The 17,295-nt window shown below is 40.4% G+C and overlaps 1 protein-coding gene across 4 annotated transcripts in view; it reads left to right on the top strand.

The window, feature by feature from the left end:
* The first annotated feature begins 3,389 nt into the window (after positions 1 to 3,389).
* The window catches only part of zgc:77784 (uncharacterized protein LOC402947 homolog), a 73,408-nt gene continuing 59,502 nt past the window's right edge, over positions 3,390 to 17,295 (top strand). For all 4 annotated transcript variants that reach the window (XM_031296407.2, XM_031296406.2, XM_031296408.2 and 1 more), the window contains exon 1: positions 3,390 to 3,826. In XM_031296407.2, coding sequence (XP_031152267.1) covers positions 3,772 to 3,826 — 55 coding nt within the window. In that variant the 5' untranslated portion in view covers positions 3,390 to 3,771. The remainder of the gene's footprint in view (positions 3,827 to 17,295) is intronic.

Genomic DNA, 17,295 nt, shown 5'->3' with positions numbered 1-17,295 from the left:
GATATTTCCCTTTGCTTCCAGTCTTTGTGCACTAACTATCTCCTGGCACCAGTTTCATATTTACAATAATGGACAGATATTCAATCTTCTCATCTAACTCTCTGTAAGAAAGTGAATAGGCCTACGGAGTCCTCCCAAGAAGAAGAATGATAGCTTCAGTCCAAAACAACATCTGCTTAGAACACTTGTTGGAATATACACATTTCCCAAAATGTCAAACTATTCCATTAATGTTTTTTTTGTTTTTTTACTGAATGGATATACAGTCTGGATTATTCTATGCATAACAGATAATTATATAAATAATAATAATAAATAAATAATAAAATAATATTTCTCAAGCTACGTTTCCACACTCTCACGCTACAAAATCTACTTTTAAAAGAGAAAAAAAAGAGAGTTAAGATGCTCTTTTGAAACAAAGAAATAGAGAACTGGAGCTCTGAAAAACTATTGTGTTACAATAAAATGCCTTTATTAAAAGGCATAAAAAACATACAACAGGTATGCAACCCAAGCATGACTCTTCCTGCATCCAAGCAGAAAAGCAGAGCCACGTGAAATGATTTCATGGATCTACTGATGACTTCTGTGAGGTTTTTAGTGGAAATTGAAAAAGACACCACCATTCCCATCTGACACCTCCAAGACTCCAGCCTTTCTCCTGTTGAGATGCCTCTATTTTCTGCCAATTTAGCCTTTGTGGCCCTTAACAAGCTACACACTTCCACCATAGCTAAGATCCACGCCATTGTGGGGCCCCTCTTTGTGTCAAGTCTCGCAACAGACATCTGGACAACTCTTCTGTCGCCCAATTTCCAGTCCCATTCAAGACGGACAAAGGAGAGCAGGCGTCTGACCGTCTAAAAGTCCCTCTCCATCATGTTGGCCTCTCGCAGCCTGACATGAAGACAATAAGGTGGAGGGAGAAGAAGCAACGGCACCGAGGAACCGGTCTGCTCTGTGCTGGAGTAGGGGGAATGAGCGAAACAGAGATCATACCCCCAAGGGAGCTGTGTTTGTCCACAGGAGGAGGACAGAGGCCAGGCACCAGAGGCTCCAACGGGGGCCAGATTGTGGAGGGAGGAGTGGGTGTGAAACAACAGCTGCTTCTTAAATCAGAGAGTGGAGGCTCAACAGCAGGACTGCAGCGATCCGGAGTGGCGAGGACACAGGACGACTGTTAGCACACACGCTCTGCATCATCATCAGCAGCAGCATGACGCTGGTGGCAATGATGATGACACTGAGAAACATGATGATGGGTGTGCTGAGGTGTCCATTATTGATGAACAACGGCAGTCACAATGGCAGTCGTCAGCAATTTAAAGTGAAGCAAGTCAAGTTTATTTTAAACCGCACATAATCACATAGTTGCCTCAGAGGGTTTTACTGAGAAGGAAAAATAAGCTCACAGGCAAGAGTATGGAATAATCATCACTTTTTTTCCTGCAATTAATTGCTCATTTCACACTATGTTCAAACAACACGACAATTATGCTAGAGACTGCGTAGGGAGAAGAATAGAGATCGAGTCATGGGAGGGTTACGATAACGTATAGGCTATGAGCAGTGTTTATGACATACACAAGACGTGTTGTGCTGAAAAGTACAAAAAAAAAATACAACACAAGGAACAATATGTTGTTGAAGCAGCGACCAGAAGGCGACCACAAGGAAATTTACAAATTGAAAACCGATTCTGGTGGCTGGACATTGTTGAAGAGAGATATGATACGGCAAAGCCTCGCACGTGATCTGAGAACTCAAACATTGGACTGGAAGGTTCTCATGGAGTTCTTATGAAGGAAAAGGACAACACAAATATAGTTCATATAGAGAATGAGACCTAATAAAGAGATATTATAACTTGTATCAAACGGTTTATCTCACTGACACTATTGTTGGTCATCCTTTTGAACCGCCATCATGAAAAGCATTGAAAGATAAGAAGATATGAAGATATAAACTTTAAGTGTAGCTTCACAAATGAATACATTCAGCACCTTGGATGGATAGCGTTAGTGGAAGTGCTGTAGATAAATAAATAAAAAATAAAAAAGCCTGGCGTAAGTGCAGTCCATTTACTATGATGTAACTTATTCAGGATTCCCTCATTGGATTCACTTGAATTTCCAGTCTTTCTAAGGACTACTGTATCCCTTTTTGACTTTGGTGTCGTTTCCCATCAGGGGTTTTGCTAAAATAAAATATTTTAGACTTCCAAACCCTAAAACCTGAAATCACAATCTTAACGTTAATCTGAAATCTTTATAAAAACTGTTGTAAACCCCAAAGTTGACCTCTCTAACCCGGTGGTTTCTCAACCGTCTTAAAATGCAACAATATGAACGTGTGACCTCTCATCACCGTTTAGAGTCTTAGTTTTGAGACTAAAAAGAAATCAGGATTATCAAATTATTTTAGTGAAGTGAAAGTTCAAATTAGTAGGAAGTCAGAAGAAAATAAAATGAAAAATCTAAAACAATCTAGTCACCCCTAACTACAATGACCCTAAACCCAAGGCTCATTTTGATTTTAACACATTTCCTCAATAACAGACCCAATCCTATTTTTAGGACTTGTTTAAAAGACTTTTTACTTTATGTTATGTCAAGATTTTAGAGTCAAATGCAATAGACCTTTTTCACAGCAGACATTTTGACTTGTCATAGTAGGAAAAGCACAGCTGAAATTGATAACCTTAACAATGGCTCAATTCCATCAAGTGTCCCAGTAATTTATTTCAGTGAGTCAGCATGCACAACACCAGGGCCTCTCCTAAGTGGAATGCAGCCATCATTAATGGTTTTGAATACACCTGTGCTTTTCCTACTATGACATGTCAACATGTATGCCGTGAAAAAGGTCTATGTCCAAACCCTAAACCTTAAAGTCTATTTTAGTCACGCATAAATTCACAACCTAATCCTTGAACCCAAAATACAAGGTTCATTTTTATGCCTATCACTTGGCTTATGCCCATCCTTTTATAAGTCTGATCTCATTCCACTGACTTTTTGGTTCTCATATAGGAGACTCATACACACACACACACACACACACACACACACACACACACACACACACACACACACACACACACACACACACACACACACAGGGCGCAGATGTCGTCTCTGTCTCTTTAAAACACTGACTCCTGGAGGTTGCCGAGGATTTGTTGCAGATAGCAGGGAGTGCGGAGCTCGGCTCGGCATGTGCAGCGCTTCATTTTCGCTCAAACTGACGCCGCAACCTGCAACTGCCCGGATCAGAGCAGAGCGAGAGAGAGAGAGAGAGAGAGAGAGAGCGAGAGAGAGAGAGAGAGAGAGAGAGAGAGAGAGAGAGAGAGAGAGAGAGAGAGAGAGAGACAGACAGACAGAGACAGAGAGAGACAGAAAGAGACACAGACAGAGAGGAATACTCGTATGGCCTGGGCTAAATATAGTTAAAGCTCTTTTTTTGTTTAGTTTTTCAGCAGCACCGGGGCATGTTGAAGAGAAGCCGGTGTATGTGTGTGACTATGCGGGGATGAAGAAGCGCTGCTGCTGAGTTTTGCTATAAGGTTTCTCCGTGGTGGCGGTGCTGCTGCTGCTGCTGCTGCTGCTGTCATGGCTTTCTGGGAGTGACATGGAAGTTTTTATTTTAGTTTGACGTGTTTTAAGTTAAAAGAAAAGAAGGAAAAGACAAATCTGGGTGATTTTCTGACTGGAGGTTTGATTTAATCGAGCATTTGAGTCAAGAGGCTGCAGAGTCCGGAGAGTGGAGATGAACTTTGGAAATGTACTTCTTGTGACTGTCTCATTCATCACCATCGTATCAGGTAAGATATTATATTAATATATTTTTTAAATCTTCTTTATCTATTTTAAAAGTGCTCTCTCTCTCTCTCTTTCACTCACACACACACACACACACACACACACACACACACACACACACACACACACACACACACACACACACACACACACACACACACACACACACACACACACACACACACACACACCCCATATGGCGTGACTGCCTCATAGTGTATTTGTCTTATCATGTTTTCTGTCCCTCCAGATGGATGTAAATGTTGTGTTCAGTTGCATTTCAACAACGTTTCCCAGACAGCTGTGGGTACATCCTCCCAACAAAAAAAATGAATTCCAAAGTGGAAATGTCACACATGCATTCATTTGTAATTTAAATACCACCAGCTTAAAGCAATAAGATGCACATTTTCCCAGAGTGTGCCCCCTGAGCACTGGGGTGGTCACACAGGGAGGCCATTAGGCAGCATTGGCGGTCAAAAGAGGCTCCACTGTAGCCAAAATGAAACCATTTAACTGTCACTTTTAGTTCAGCTGTGAGCACATAAACTCTCAGGATATAGTGTCATAGTCTGACAAGCCTGCACCTCTCCTCAAAAATGGTTTTGAGGATGCAAACATATTATTATGAAATGCTTTTAAAAGCTCATTTTGATTACCTTTGAGAAAGGGATTATATATATATATATATATATATATATATATATATATATTTTTTAACCATTGCTCTAATAACAGATTACATTTCGGAGCCTTAATCCGAACCCCAAATAAAAGCAGGGCTCAGAAAAAAACAATTCATGAGAGTGCAGATGTTTTTTCATTCTCATGTATTAAAGGTCTGAATGGCCCGTTTCAGGTTTAAACTTTGAGCGAATTAAACTGAATTTAACTCAGTGGATATAAAATGAAATGAAAGGAAGTCTTCGCTGCTAACCCTATATCAATATTTGTGTTTTAAAAATCAGAAAAAAATACATGATAATTGATTAATTTACACAAACAGATACCATACACAACATTTAAGATCCAGATTTTGACCACTAATGGCACTATGAGCAATGTCTCTACACGGTGGCCTGATGTGGTTTCATTCATGCTAGAGTGCTGATTGAGAGTTAGTAGTAGTAACAATGCAGGTTAAAATATATATTTTTTAATCAGCTTTCAAATGTTCTACAAAGAAGGAAATGCACTCAACATATTTGTTAGGTCTCAAGAATAAACATAATGCGTTCTGGTGAGAAACCCTGAATGTAAAACATAACTTGTGTTCGTTTACATGAAAATGGCACTTATAAACCGGCAATAACTGAGTTTTGTTGGCCACTTGGGAGGAAACAAGCTGTAAACACAACACTGACATTATCAGCTTTTATGTTGATCCTGCTTATCTGCACATCCAGCAGATACATTAGCAACATTAGCATTCATTAGGAGTCTTGTTACTGGCAACCAAGTGGATGTAAGTCCAATATTCTTCTTATCGCTAACTTTGTCTGTCTGCTCTTTGGTGCTGGAGATTTAAAAGCTTTTTCAATGGGAACATCTGCCGAAAGTGACGCTGATAAAAGCAGTGACCCAAAATAATGAAGTTGCGGGACGTTAACCCTATGAGGACGAAAGACGCATCGGCGCGTCCGAATGATGTTTGGCAAAACTCCTACTCAAAAAGCGATATTACAAAATTTCATTTCAGACATTTATTTACTATTTTAATCAAGTATAACCTAAGACTTTGGTAAAGTCATTTCAAGCACCGAAACAATTCGTCAACACATCATGAGTAAAGATTTGTTTTCAAAAGAGATTTGAGGAATTTTTAAAAAGCCAACATCGACGTTTCAGCTTTAGCGCCAAACTCTCTCCTTACACATTGCTCTAGAAAATAATGTGGCCGTCACTATACAGAAAGCTGAGTTTGTTCTGAACATTTTGATGAGAAACACATGGGGATCAGTTATATGCAAATACCCTAAAAAGGGGATTTTAAGAAGATATATGAAAATCCCCTTAGACCTCAGAGAGTTCAACCAAAACAATGAGCTGAAAGATGCTAAAATACTTCTAAAGCTGAGGGGAACTACAGAGTCAGTTGCTGATTCCTTGTGGGTTTGTCACTATACGAGCAACTCTATTTTTACGAGCATTCTCTTTCACATACACGTAGTCAAGTGACCCATTTTTTTTTTTTTTTTAAGATTATTTTTTGGGCTTTTCCGCCTTTAATTGATAGGACAGCTAGGTGAGAAAGGGGAAGACATGCAGGAAATCGTCACAGGTCGGATTCGAACCCTGGACCGAACCCTGGACCTCTGCGTTGAGGCATAAACCTCCAAGTATATGTGCGCCTGCTCTACCCACTGAACCAACCCGGCAACGAGGGATCCATTGTTAATATCAAAATATTGATTAAAAGCAGCTTTAAATAATTGTGGAAAATGTATTTGTTAGTCTTCTCTTTCTCTCTGTTTGTTTCTAACCTACATCAAACATATCTTTGGCATTTCAGTTGTGCAATTTCTTGTCACCTATTGGCTGACATACACATTAATACCAATATGTCTGAAATGAGCTAATAACAGCCGATATATCAACCTGGGCCAATTTATGAGTCTAGCTTTATTTTACATCTTCCTCAATGATATACTATCATTTCACTATAAATCCTGAGCTCTGTGACTCCTCTTGCCACTCGCCCTGCTCCATTATTATAAACTGGTTCCACCTCTCAACATTAAAGGCACTTTTCAACACCCACACCATCTGCTTTCATCCATTAATGTGGAGTGGGTATTTTCTTTTATTCCTCCAACCCCCTCTCTCTCTCTCTCTCTCTCTCTCTCTCTCTCTCTCTCTCTCTCTCTATCTATCTATCTATCTATCTATCTATCTATCTATCTATACACACATACATACACCCTATGGATACTGCACATACCCATAGGGTGATGTGTATTTTCATAAAATACTTGAGAGAAGAGGATTCAAACAGGCTTCACAACCTCTGTGGGAGCTGTGTTGAAATAAATACCAAACCGGGAGATTTTCTTCTGTTGTTTTTGTATAATAGAAATAGGAATGTAAGAGTTATAGTGATATATGTTTTTGTCTATGTGTCCAGCCAATAACTTCTTCTCTGTTGGTCTGAAGAGGCGCGGTGGGAGGGTTTGATTGTGTTTTCACAATCCTCTGTGTGATTGTGAGCTAAAACAACAACAGTCTCCTTCACAAATTGTGTTCGATTCAACACAGCAGCTTTTTCTCTCTCACACAAACCAAATCTCAATTAGGACGGCATCAGTGTCGACCCTAATGCGTCTCACTGAAATGTGTTATCTTGAGCTGTATTCAGACTCAGCTTGTTGGCGTGCTCGGCGTGGAACTAATCAATGCAAAAACAAGCCTTAGCTGGTGATTTGTGTCCACTCTCCCCTCCTGCTCATTACTTAGTGACACATATGGCTGAAGGCCGACTAAAGCCTCTCACAGTCCCTCTTGATGAAACAACCGTGAGTGAAGGAAACCACTGTGTGCCTCATGCTTGAGTCATGTCGGCGGATGTTGACGACGCCTCAATACAGTCGCTGATGACATCATTTAAAGATTAGATTACGGCCGAGGAGACGGTTGCCAAACAAAGGCTCAAAAAGCCCAGACTGTTGCCAGAAGTAAATCAAACCTGATTTCTCTGCTTTGAAATTTAGTTTGTTGTGGCACGTTATCGCCCTCCTGCAGAGATTACATGGCAGTGCCACAACACTTCTTGAATGTTTTTGGCCTTTTTAAGCATGTAAATGAATTGAAATTGAAAAAGACACGAGTAAATCTCAGCAGACAGCCACCAGCCCCTCAGACAAGCTGCCAGCCTTCTGCTCCTGTCTCACTTTAACCTGTAAAGTTAGTCTCAGAGCAGTCTGCCTATAGACAGTTAGTGTTTTTTTTTTTTTTTTCCCAGATATCAAGCAGTGCGCTCAGACAGGTCCAGCTTCTTGCATGTGTTTGGCTCCGAGCCTGGCTGTCGCTAAAAGGCACCGAGATCTTAAGCAAAACACAGACGTGCCCTCTGCGGCTTTGTTGTTTTCGCACATCAGTGTGGCATCAGTGCACTTCGGCCCCTGGGGAGGATGCAAGGTTAATATTTTGAAATACTAATTAATGAAAGCGCCCCTTGTTATGTAATGCCACCGCTAGGAGCCAAGAAATGCCAAATATAGCCTGAGTCAACAGGGTTTTCAAGACGTGATCTTGATCACGACCCCCAGCTCTCACCCTGCTAACTATGTGTGTTAGATGAGGCAGAAATGTAGGAGACGCCATGAGCAAACATGTGGGCGTGTGTCTGAGTTTGCAATTAGGACCAATGCAATAACTCGTCAGAGCTGCGTGCGGCACTAATGGGCATCATTTGGCTGCGGTTGCTTGCTTTCTCTGGGTTTTTTCATTTGCTTTGTGAATAAATGAAGAAATTCTCACAGATCAGAAGCAATCATGGCAATTACTGCATCTAATCATCCTTGCACACATGAACAGATCACAATGAGTTCGGTCATATAAAGATCATATAGACAAACAGCACCATATATACAGTACAGTACAGTACAGTACAGAGACTATAGGCTCTCACCAAAAAGCCGCCAATCAGAGGACGCCAGCAATTCTTCCTGGTATGCATATAAATGAAAGAGGCTATAGTATGATATGATATTTTATTTACGTGTCATGCCACTAAGTGGCCGATCCCACACGGAATTATATGTCACCAATACAAAAGTAATTTCATCCACAGCTTCCGGTCCAATGTCCACACACATCATACTCTACTTTGCACAAAATAAAGAACAAAGAAAACATATTATAGCAGCCAAAACACAATAGTGTAACCCATAAATTGTCCAACTAGAACTAAACATTTCATACATGATAAAACATTACTGACACACAAAAAAAAAAAAAAAATAACGGGGAAAATAACAGGGAATGTCACTTCCAGACAGAGAATCATCAATATCAATATCATTATCAATATATAGTCAATATTCTTTTATAGCAATGTATTAAATGACAACGTGAAAGGAGACGCTCATAGTAATGGACCTACAGAGTATAATCACCCGAATCTGTAGCTCCCCTTAGCTTTATGGAGCGTTCTAGTGAGTTTCACTTCATTGTTTAGCTGTCTGCCCCACAACTTTACTGTTTTGGTTCCAACAAGTCCTCCAAACCATCCGACGATATTCTGTTGGGGTGGGGGGAAAATCTAAAATCGTATGTATCGTTATTGTTTTTACGACGATTATGAAAATCATTTCTTTTCCCCAGAATCAATATATATAAACTTAGCACAAAATGTATATAATAATAATAATAATAATAATAATAATAATAATAATAATAATAATAATAAATCTTATACCATTGGAAAGCCTGTTTAGTTCCTTTCAAATGGTGCCCCATTTGTAAGGAACATGCATTTGTGGGATGAGCAGCAGCGCTGAGTATGTATGAAAAATTTGCCAAATCTTCTCTGCCAATGCCAAACAGCTGATTCTGCCATTGACTCGTTTGGTGTTTGGTGGATTGGATGATTGAAGTTTGAAGAAACAAGTCATATTGGCAATTGAACAATTTATTCATTTTACAAACAGGAGCCTCAGTAGCGTGTGGAAGAACCATACACAGCCACAACAGCCTGACACCTCCTCCTCATGCTGGTCACCAGCCTGGTCACACACTGCTGTGGGATGGCATCCCATTCTTCAACCAGCATTTGTCACAAGTCAGCTAACGTGGTTGTGTTGGTCACTCTGGCACGAACAGCACACCCAAGCTGATCCAACAAGTGTTCAATGGGGTTGAGGTCAGGACTGCTGGTTGAAGAATGGGATGTCATCCCACAGCAGTGTGTGACCAGGCTGGTGACCAGCATGAGGAGGAGGTGTCAGGCTGTTGTGGCTGTGTATGGTTCTTCCACACGCTACTGAGGCTCCTGTTTGTGAATTGAATAAATTGTTCAATTGCCAATATGACTTGTTTCTTCAAACTTCAATCATCCAATCCACCAAACACCAAACGAGTCAATGGCAGAATAAGCTGTTTGGCAAACAATTACTTTTTAGAAATGCCTCATGCTATATTGTCTCTAGAAGTGTATTATTCAACTTTTGTTTTTGTTAAAATATGAAAAGAAAATCACAATACGAAATACTAGAATCGCAATAAATAAAAAAAATTGCAATACAAATCGAATCGCCACCCATGTGTCGTGACAGAATCGAATTGGGACAAAAGCATATCGTCCCAGCCCTAATGAATACCATTGATAAATAACCTTAAGTGTTTCATTCAGTGGGTAAAAAGAGAAAATATCAGCTTCAATTTCAACACGTATCAAATGAGTAGAGCTGTTGAATCAAATTCAGTGTATTTCTCATATGAAGGGTATCTCAGCCTCCCGCCCTGGGGTATCCATTTAAGGACTGCCTTGAGAGTGTACAAGAGAGCGATAACCTTGCACGAGACCCTGCACAGCCCCGCTGCGTAGTGACGACAGCTGAAGGTTGACTGCTTTTCACTCTTATGGATTATCTCAAGTACGTTTACATGCACACCAATATTCCACTATTATTCCGAATATGACAATATTCCGAATTTGATACATGTCATGTAAACAGCATGTTCTAGTTAATAAGGCCTTTTTCTGAATAACGCATTTTCAGATTAAGACATGTGGGATATTCCGGTATTATTCAGGTTTTAGAGGCATTCTTTGGACATGTATACATCGCATTCGGAATATGCGTCTCAATCAGGGTTTTTACGGCAGTTTACGGCCTCTTGCTTGTTTACGGCTTATGGTCAGCTCTGTGCGTTGCTATGGTTGCTGTAAACAAACCAACCAGCCAACAGTTTGCAAGGCTGCAGACCAGATAAGAAGGAGAAACACAGCTACTTTTAAACATTATCAAAGACTTGGATATCAACAGGTTTTTGGATATGCGCACACATTACTACGCTGACCTTTTCAAGAAGCTGGTTGAAGAAATGAAAGAGGGAGGCTGTGTTCGCACAGTCCAACAAGTCCGCCGACGCTGGTAAACTTAGAAAAAGTTTTGCACGGCTGCATGTAAACAGGAATATTAGTGGAATATTAGTTACTTTCATTAGCCATGTAAACAGCTTAGTCGGAATATTGTCTTTTTCGAAATAAGGGCAAAAACCAGAATATTATGTGCATGTAAACGTAGTAGGGCTGTCCTCGATTAAAGAAATTCTTAGTCGACTAACACTTTATTATTTACTTTATTATATGATTTTGTCGATTAATCGATTAGTTGATGTAATCGACAGAGCTGTGCTCTTTGAGAGGTGGTTAAGACTAGAAAAGCACAATATAAATGTAGTTAATGAACCATCTGTAAAACTGAGTTTCTCCACAATTAATCCTGCAAAAGCACCACTTTAAATATTGTGTTTACCAGAAATGTGCTCATAAGTTTCTTGGAAATGAGTAATTAAGCATGAATAAGCATAAAAAAAATGACTCAACAACTAAAGAAATCTTAGTCGACTAAGACCAAAACGACCGATTAGTCGACTAATCGACTAAGAGGTGGCAGCCCTAAAACGTAGTCACTTGACTCTCTCTTGCCCCTCGCGCTGAATGTCTGTAAAGGCCCTCACACACCAACCCGATAATCGGCCGTTGGACAGTCTGGCGAGGTCGGTGACTTGAGTCTGTTCGGTATGTTCCGTGCTGTCTCCGTCGGAGGGGCCGTCGGTCTTCATTTTGTCTGACCTGACTTGCTGGGTCGGAGGGCGGGCAGTCGGACTCAATAACCAATCTGATTGGTGGAGTGCTAACCCAGAAATGGCGAGCTGGATCAGTGACGAACGCCTCTCAAAATCTGACGAAAATCTTTTAAACTGACCTTTGTCGATCTGAAATGAAGACAGATTCAGCAACTGCATGGCCTATTTCTCGCTTAAAATGTTTTCAGAAACACGTTTCAGTGAACTATTTTAGTAAAATACGAGATCGTATTTCGAACAAGCCGCCATTATCGGTCAGCTGGAGAAGCCAGACCCACGTGACGCATTCGTCATTTCCGGTTTTCATTTCTTTTTGTATTACGTCTCGCGCACGCGCAGAACGTACGCTCAAGTCGGCGTCGCTTTGGTGTGTTCCAAGGCACTTTTTGGACCTCGGGGAGCCGACTGATCAGTCCGACTGCCTTTTCTGCCGACGGTCGGCCGTCGGGTTGGCGTGTCAGGGCTTTAAGGTTCAGAGAAGGTAATGTGTGTTTAAAAGGGTTTCATGGATTCGTCCTCTCTGACACGGCTTTGGCACAAAGATGATGCATGATTCCTAACTACCGGGGCTGATTTGTTTTGTATTGTAAGATTCAATGCATCCTTTTGAATATATACATATTGAATTGGACATTTGACCTCCTGTTTGGTTAAAAGAATCTGGGTTGTTGAGCTGATGTCCTGTTCTTGTTTCTTTTTAAACACACCTATAGCTGTATTTGTTCATTGTAAAGCACTGCTTTTGTGTTATTTGCTGCCGAGAAACCACTTGAAGCAGCCAGACGTTAACTTCAATCTTTTATTCTGAGGTCTCCAAAATAGTGCTTCAATAAAAGTGAATGTAAAGTAAATTGAAAATATTCTCCTGCTGTAATTTGCTGCAACATATCGATCAAAGCTGTGAATTTTGGGAATCATGACAACAGCAGCAGTTTGTGAAAAAAAAATTCCCGTGTTTATGTAATATGTTCTGAAATTCGACATCAGTAAAGCCAATTTCCTTCTACTTGTACTTGTTCATCTCTTGTAAACATGAAAGTCATTTCACACCAGAATTCCCCAGATTAATATTTTCACACAAATCAAGTCACACTCTAAATTCCCATGTGCGCTGGGATATCTCTGAGGGCCCACTGCCGTCTCTAATGGGCCGTGTTTATGATCTGACTAAAAACATACCTTCACAGAGGTCCCCATTATCGCCCGTGACGTTTATTTTCCATGTCACAAACGAGGCTGACAGAGTTTCTTTTTTTTTTGCTGAAAGGTGCTTTCAACCACTGCACCGCAATCTTCCTGTCATGAAGCGAACGTTACTGTGAAACTATTCCTTCTCACAAAGAAAATGTGTTGCTGTCGCGCTCAAGGTGGCGGAGACTTTTCACTGATTGCACACTTGTCACAGGAGCATGGTTGTTGCTTGGCACTTCGCCCACCTGAGGCTATTTGTTGTTCTTTTTGTTGTTGTTGACAAAACTATTTACTTTGTAATACAATGGCGCCACATTGATACTGTTGCATGATAGCTGTTGTAAGTACCCATATTAACCCTCATTAATAATCCCCACGCCTGATATATCAGTGGGGCATTAAAATTCCTTTTGACAGTTTTCAAAGGCGTTTCTTGTTTCATGCAAATATGCACTCTCTGAATCAAATGAATACACAAGTATTTGTCATGGTGACATTTGTGACATTCAAACCAACTGAAAGCAACCCAAACTTCACAGTATGTGCTGCTGACACCCCGAGTACAAGGACAGCTGGATCTTATTCATGCTGCAAAGAGAAGATTACAAAACAGAGAGCCTTGACTACAGCCACAATAAATGCATATAATAAAGGGAGGGAAATGACCCATTGTTAAGACTTAATGGTGTTGTTAATGGCATATTGATGGAGGTGGTTGGAATGATGGAAATAACCATTGAGCCTAGCCTGTATTCCTGTGAGTAAATATAATGTATAACATGACTCTAAATAAATGGTTATGTTGCTCTATATCCGCTGGATGTGGGAACAGACAACTATTTAAGGCAATGACATGTCAATGTTGTGTTTGCAGTTTTGGTTTGCTGCTCCCAAACAGCCAAAAACTTTACAGCTTTAAAAGGGAGATTTGTTTTAAATGATGCACCGTCTTTATAAAGTAACGTCAGAGAATCAGATCTGGAGTTCTGAAGTCTTGTACCAAAGATTGCGGTTGAAAGATAGGGATGCACCGATGCCACTTTTTTTTAAGATCAAGTACAAGTACTTACATTTGGGTACTTGCCAATACCGAGTACCGATACGAGTACTTAATAATCCCTCTGGGGTCAGAGGGTTTTTTCAGACACACATGATTTTGGCCTTCTCTGATATTGTTGTCCATTAGATCAAAGCAGTATTTTCAAAGGACTATGCCTTTCTTCTATTCAAAGCTCAGTGCCTGGGCCTGGACATTTCCCCGGGCTAGTGTCAATCAAATAAATCATATAATTACTAATAACACGATACTGAGTGAAGTTTAGAAAGAATGAAAAACACAAAGTCCGATGACGTCATTCACGTGCATATTAAGTACTTGGGTTGCACGATATTGACCAAATGTGATATTGCGGTATCGATTATGAATATTGTGATATCGATATTAATTTTGATATTTTTAAACATATGTAAAATTACAAAGGTTATGGGAAAATGTATCAAAATAGATTCATAACAAATAAAACAAGTTTTCTTACAACACAAGGTTTATTTCAACTGACTGTCATATTGGACTGGTCCAACATGAATAAAGAAATAAATAAGGACCATGTCTACAGAACAGGACATGTTTTACTGGTTGGACAGTATAAAATACATAAATAAAGAGAACAGGACACAACTTTTCTTTTGCTTCTCTGATTCGTTCCGTTTTGTTGTCTCTATCAATTTCTTCACATCACACTGTCATTCTGTCCAAATATGCACACACATGGTACATTACATAGGGTTTGTCACGTAGTGGACCTGTGCGCTGACGTGTACTAACATGTGCAAGTGGCACGGTAACCGGCCAATGAAACAGGATCATTACAGCGTTTCGAGCGGGCTCTAAATCAAACACAACTAAGCCACACAGCCAACGGACGGGACGCTGCGCTCCACAAAATAAACTAAATATTGCATACTTATTTTCGACACTTTCCATATACTGCGATAACGATATTGAGTCAGTATATATTGCACCTCTATTAAGTACCCATGTGGATTTACCGATCCAGCGGAGAGGATGATTTGTTTACGCCAGCAGCTAAGTTCACAAGATTTTGCCCAAATTTAAAGACTTGTGGCAAACTATAACAGTTAGACTACACACTGAGAGCTTTCGTTTCAGCCTGTTTGTGAAAAAAAATCGCTATTTACCGAGTAGCACTGTGGTTGTTAAAACAGCGCTGTGTAGAAGCGGATTGAAATATCGCTTTCTTCATGTTTGTGCCCGTTAAGCTGATGAGAGACATTGGGCTAACACCGCTACTCCAAATATCAGTGGTGAAGTTTATGGGCAACAGGCTGCTGATGTGCTTTTTCACAAAGCAGCTTTGGAAACACGGTTTCTGTGATGTGGTGACGGCTGGGAATCGCTCGGCTCCAGTACACTGAGAAGACGTCGAAACCCAGTATTATTAACGACTGACAATGGCTGGTCGTCAAGTGCAATCATGCGTTTGCCAAGAGCCTAGTTATTTTTTTACAGCCAAAAATCTCCAAACAGCTGGCATTGCTCCTCTTCCGTCGCCTATACCTGCTTGACGGAGAAGTTATTGTCACATTGCTATGAGGTGTTAACGGGTGTGGTAGTATCGGTGTAATTTTATGACTACGAGTATGAGTACATGTGCACGGCATCGGACCGATACCCGATACTGGCATCGGTGCATCCCTAGTTTAAGATTTTGTTTTAATCTGCATAAATTATGCTGAGGATGTCATAGTCATGGTGTCTTGGAGACCTCAACAGAAAGCCTGTCTTACAAACTTGGGAAAGCGAGGGAGGCTATAACGAAAAACGCCATTGAGATGCATTATGGGATGTGTAGGATCAACAGTGTTGTTCAACATCATTGCTTCTAGGGTTTTTTTTAGCGGCTATGTTAGACTTTGCTGCATGGATTTTAATACAAACTTCATGGGAATGCAGCATTAAACTGTCGGAAGTAATCTTTTAGGAGGTCAAATCTCTCGCAGTATTTTTTTTTGTGTTAAAATCCAGTTATGCTAGAAGAGGAATAGTTCAGAGTGATGTCAGTGTTTTACATGAGCTGGGATTTGAAACTGCCAGTGAATCCTTTGCATGCTTTAAAAACCTGGTTCACCACCAGGTCATCACTCAGCTGTTGAGAACACAGTCAGATGTGTCAATATGTACTTGTCACAGATGTGATGGAATATAATCTAAAGGAAAGTACATTATAATATCTTCAAGGATTAGTTTACAGGCCTAGCATGAAAAGATTCACACTTGTTCTCTTTTTGTAACAAAGTCTGTGTTTTTGTTGGGACTGACTGGCGGTGCTATGGCACATTTTAATGGCTCGATTAGTATTCATCCACATCCTGCATTAGTGTTTTGAGCTGTCCTGGTTTGTGACCCCGGGGTGTTTAGCTGAGAGCGCACAGATCGCTCTTTAGATGTTTACTTCAGGTTTGTGCCATTATGGCGACTCTTGCTCCGCGTGGATCAAATAATTTCACGAAAAGACATAAATCTGCTTACAGCTGAAAAGTGAGGGTTTATCCTGATGCCTCCGATTTAAGTATAATGCAGCAGAAGCATGTGCAACAACATGTGTGTCATTAGGTTACTCCTGACTGCTCCTCTCCAATGATAATGGAGGATTTTCATGCAGTCTAGATTATGTGCTGAAAATAATGCCTCAGACTGAGCTGCACAATAATCAGTGGCACAGTGACCATTTCATTTTCTTTCATTTTTTCAGAGTGAGTGAGAGACCATCTGTTCCTAAAAGCAGAGGCATTTTGAATTATTCATTTTTCTAACTGTAACACACTGTTAGATACATTTGGTCTTTGCCTAAAAGCTTACCTTAGGATTGGAAGCAGTGTGCCTTTCCCTTACAACTATGGGAAGATAATGGATCCCCAGAGAGAAGAATATGGGAGTTATCTATATCTCTCCGACTTGCTCATTCTCTCAACTCTGGTTTTTCTCCTCTTAAATGCATAGATCTGCTGCTTGTCTTATTCTCAGCTGTTCACCAACTATCATCTCTATCTCTGCAACAATCCTGGTTGAGACAGAAATTGGCCATTACCATATCACATGGCTGATTGAATCCTCTGTACAGGCGGTGTCTGCTATGAAAATACTTTGCTGGATATAGGCTATATATATGTTCTCTTAGGGCAATATGGGGCTTCTGTGTTTTGCTATTTGCAGAATATAGCAATAACAAATGGATATCAAATTTAGTGATCTGAAAGGCGCAGGTTGTTGTTGGAAAATGTAATGCCTTCCCTTGAATTCAGAGTTAACCTTCAAAGAGAGATTTGCTGCTTCGCTACACACACATTTATCCAACACAAACAGTGTTTTTTGTCCAGCAACCTCTAAAAGGAAGATATCCTTGCTTTTCAAATGGCTTTGCAGCTGTCTGTCCTGTTACAAAGAGAT

This window comes from Sander lucioperca, chromosome 5 (genome assembly GCF_008315115.2).
Source record: "Sander lucioperca isolate FBNREF2018 chromosome 5, SLUC_FBN_1.2, whole genome shotgun sequence".
In the NCBI taxonomy this organism is placed as follows: domain Eukaryota; kingdom Metazoa; phylum Chordata; class Actinopteri; order Perciformes; family Percidae; genus Sander; species Sander lucioperca.
Note: the sequence above shows the minus strand (reverse complement) of the source record. Positions and strands in the feature narration are given on the sequence as shown.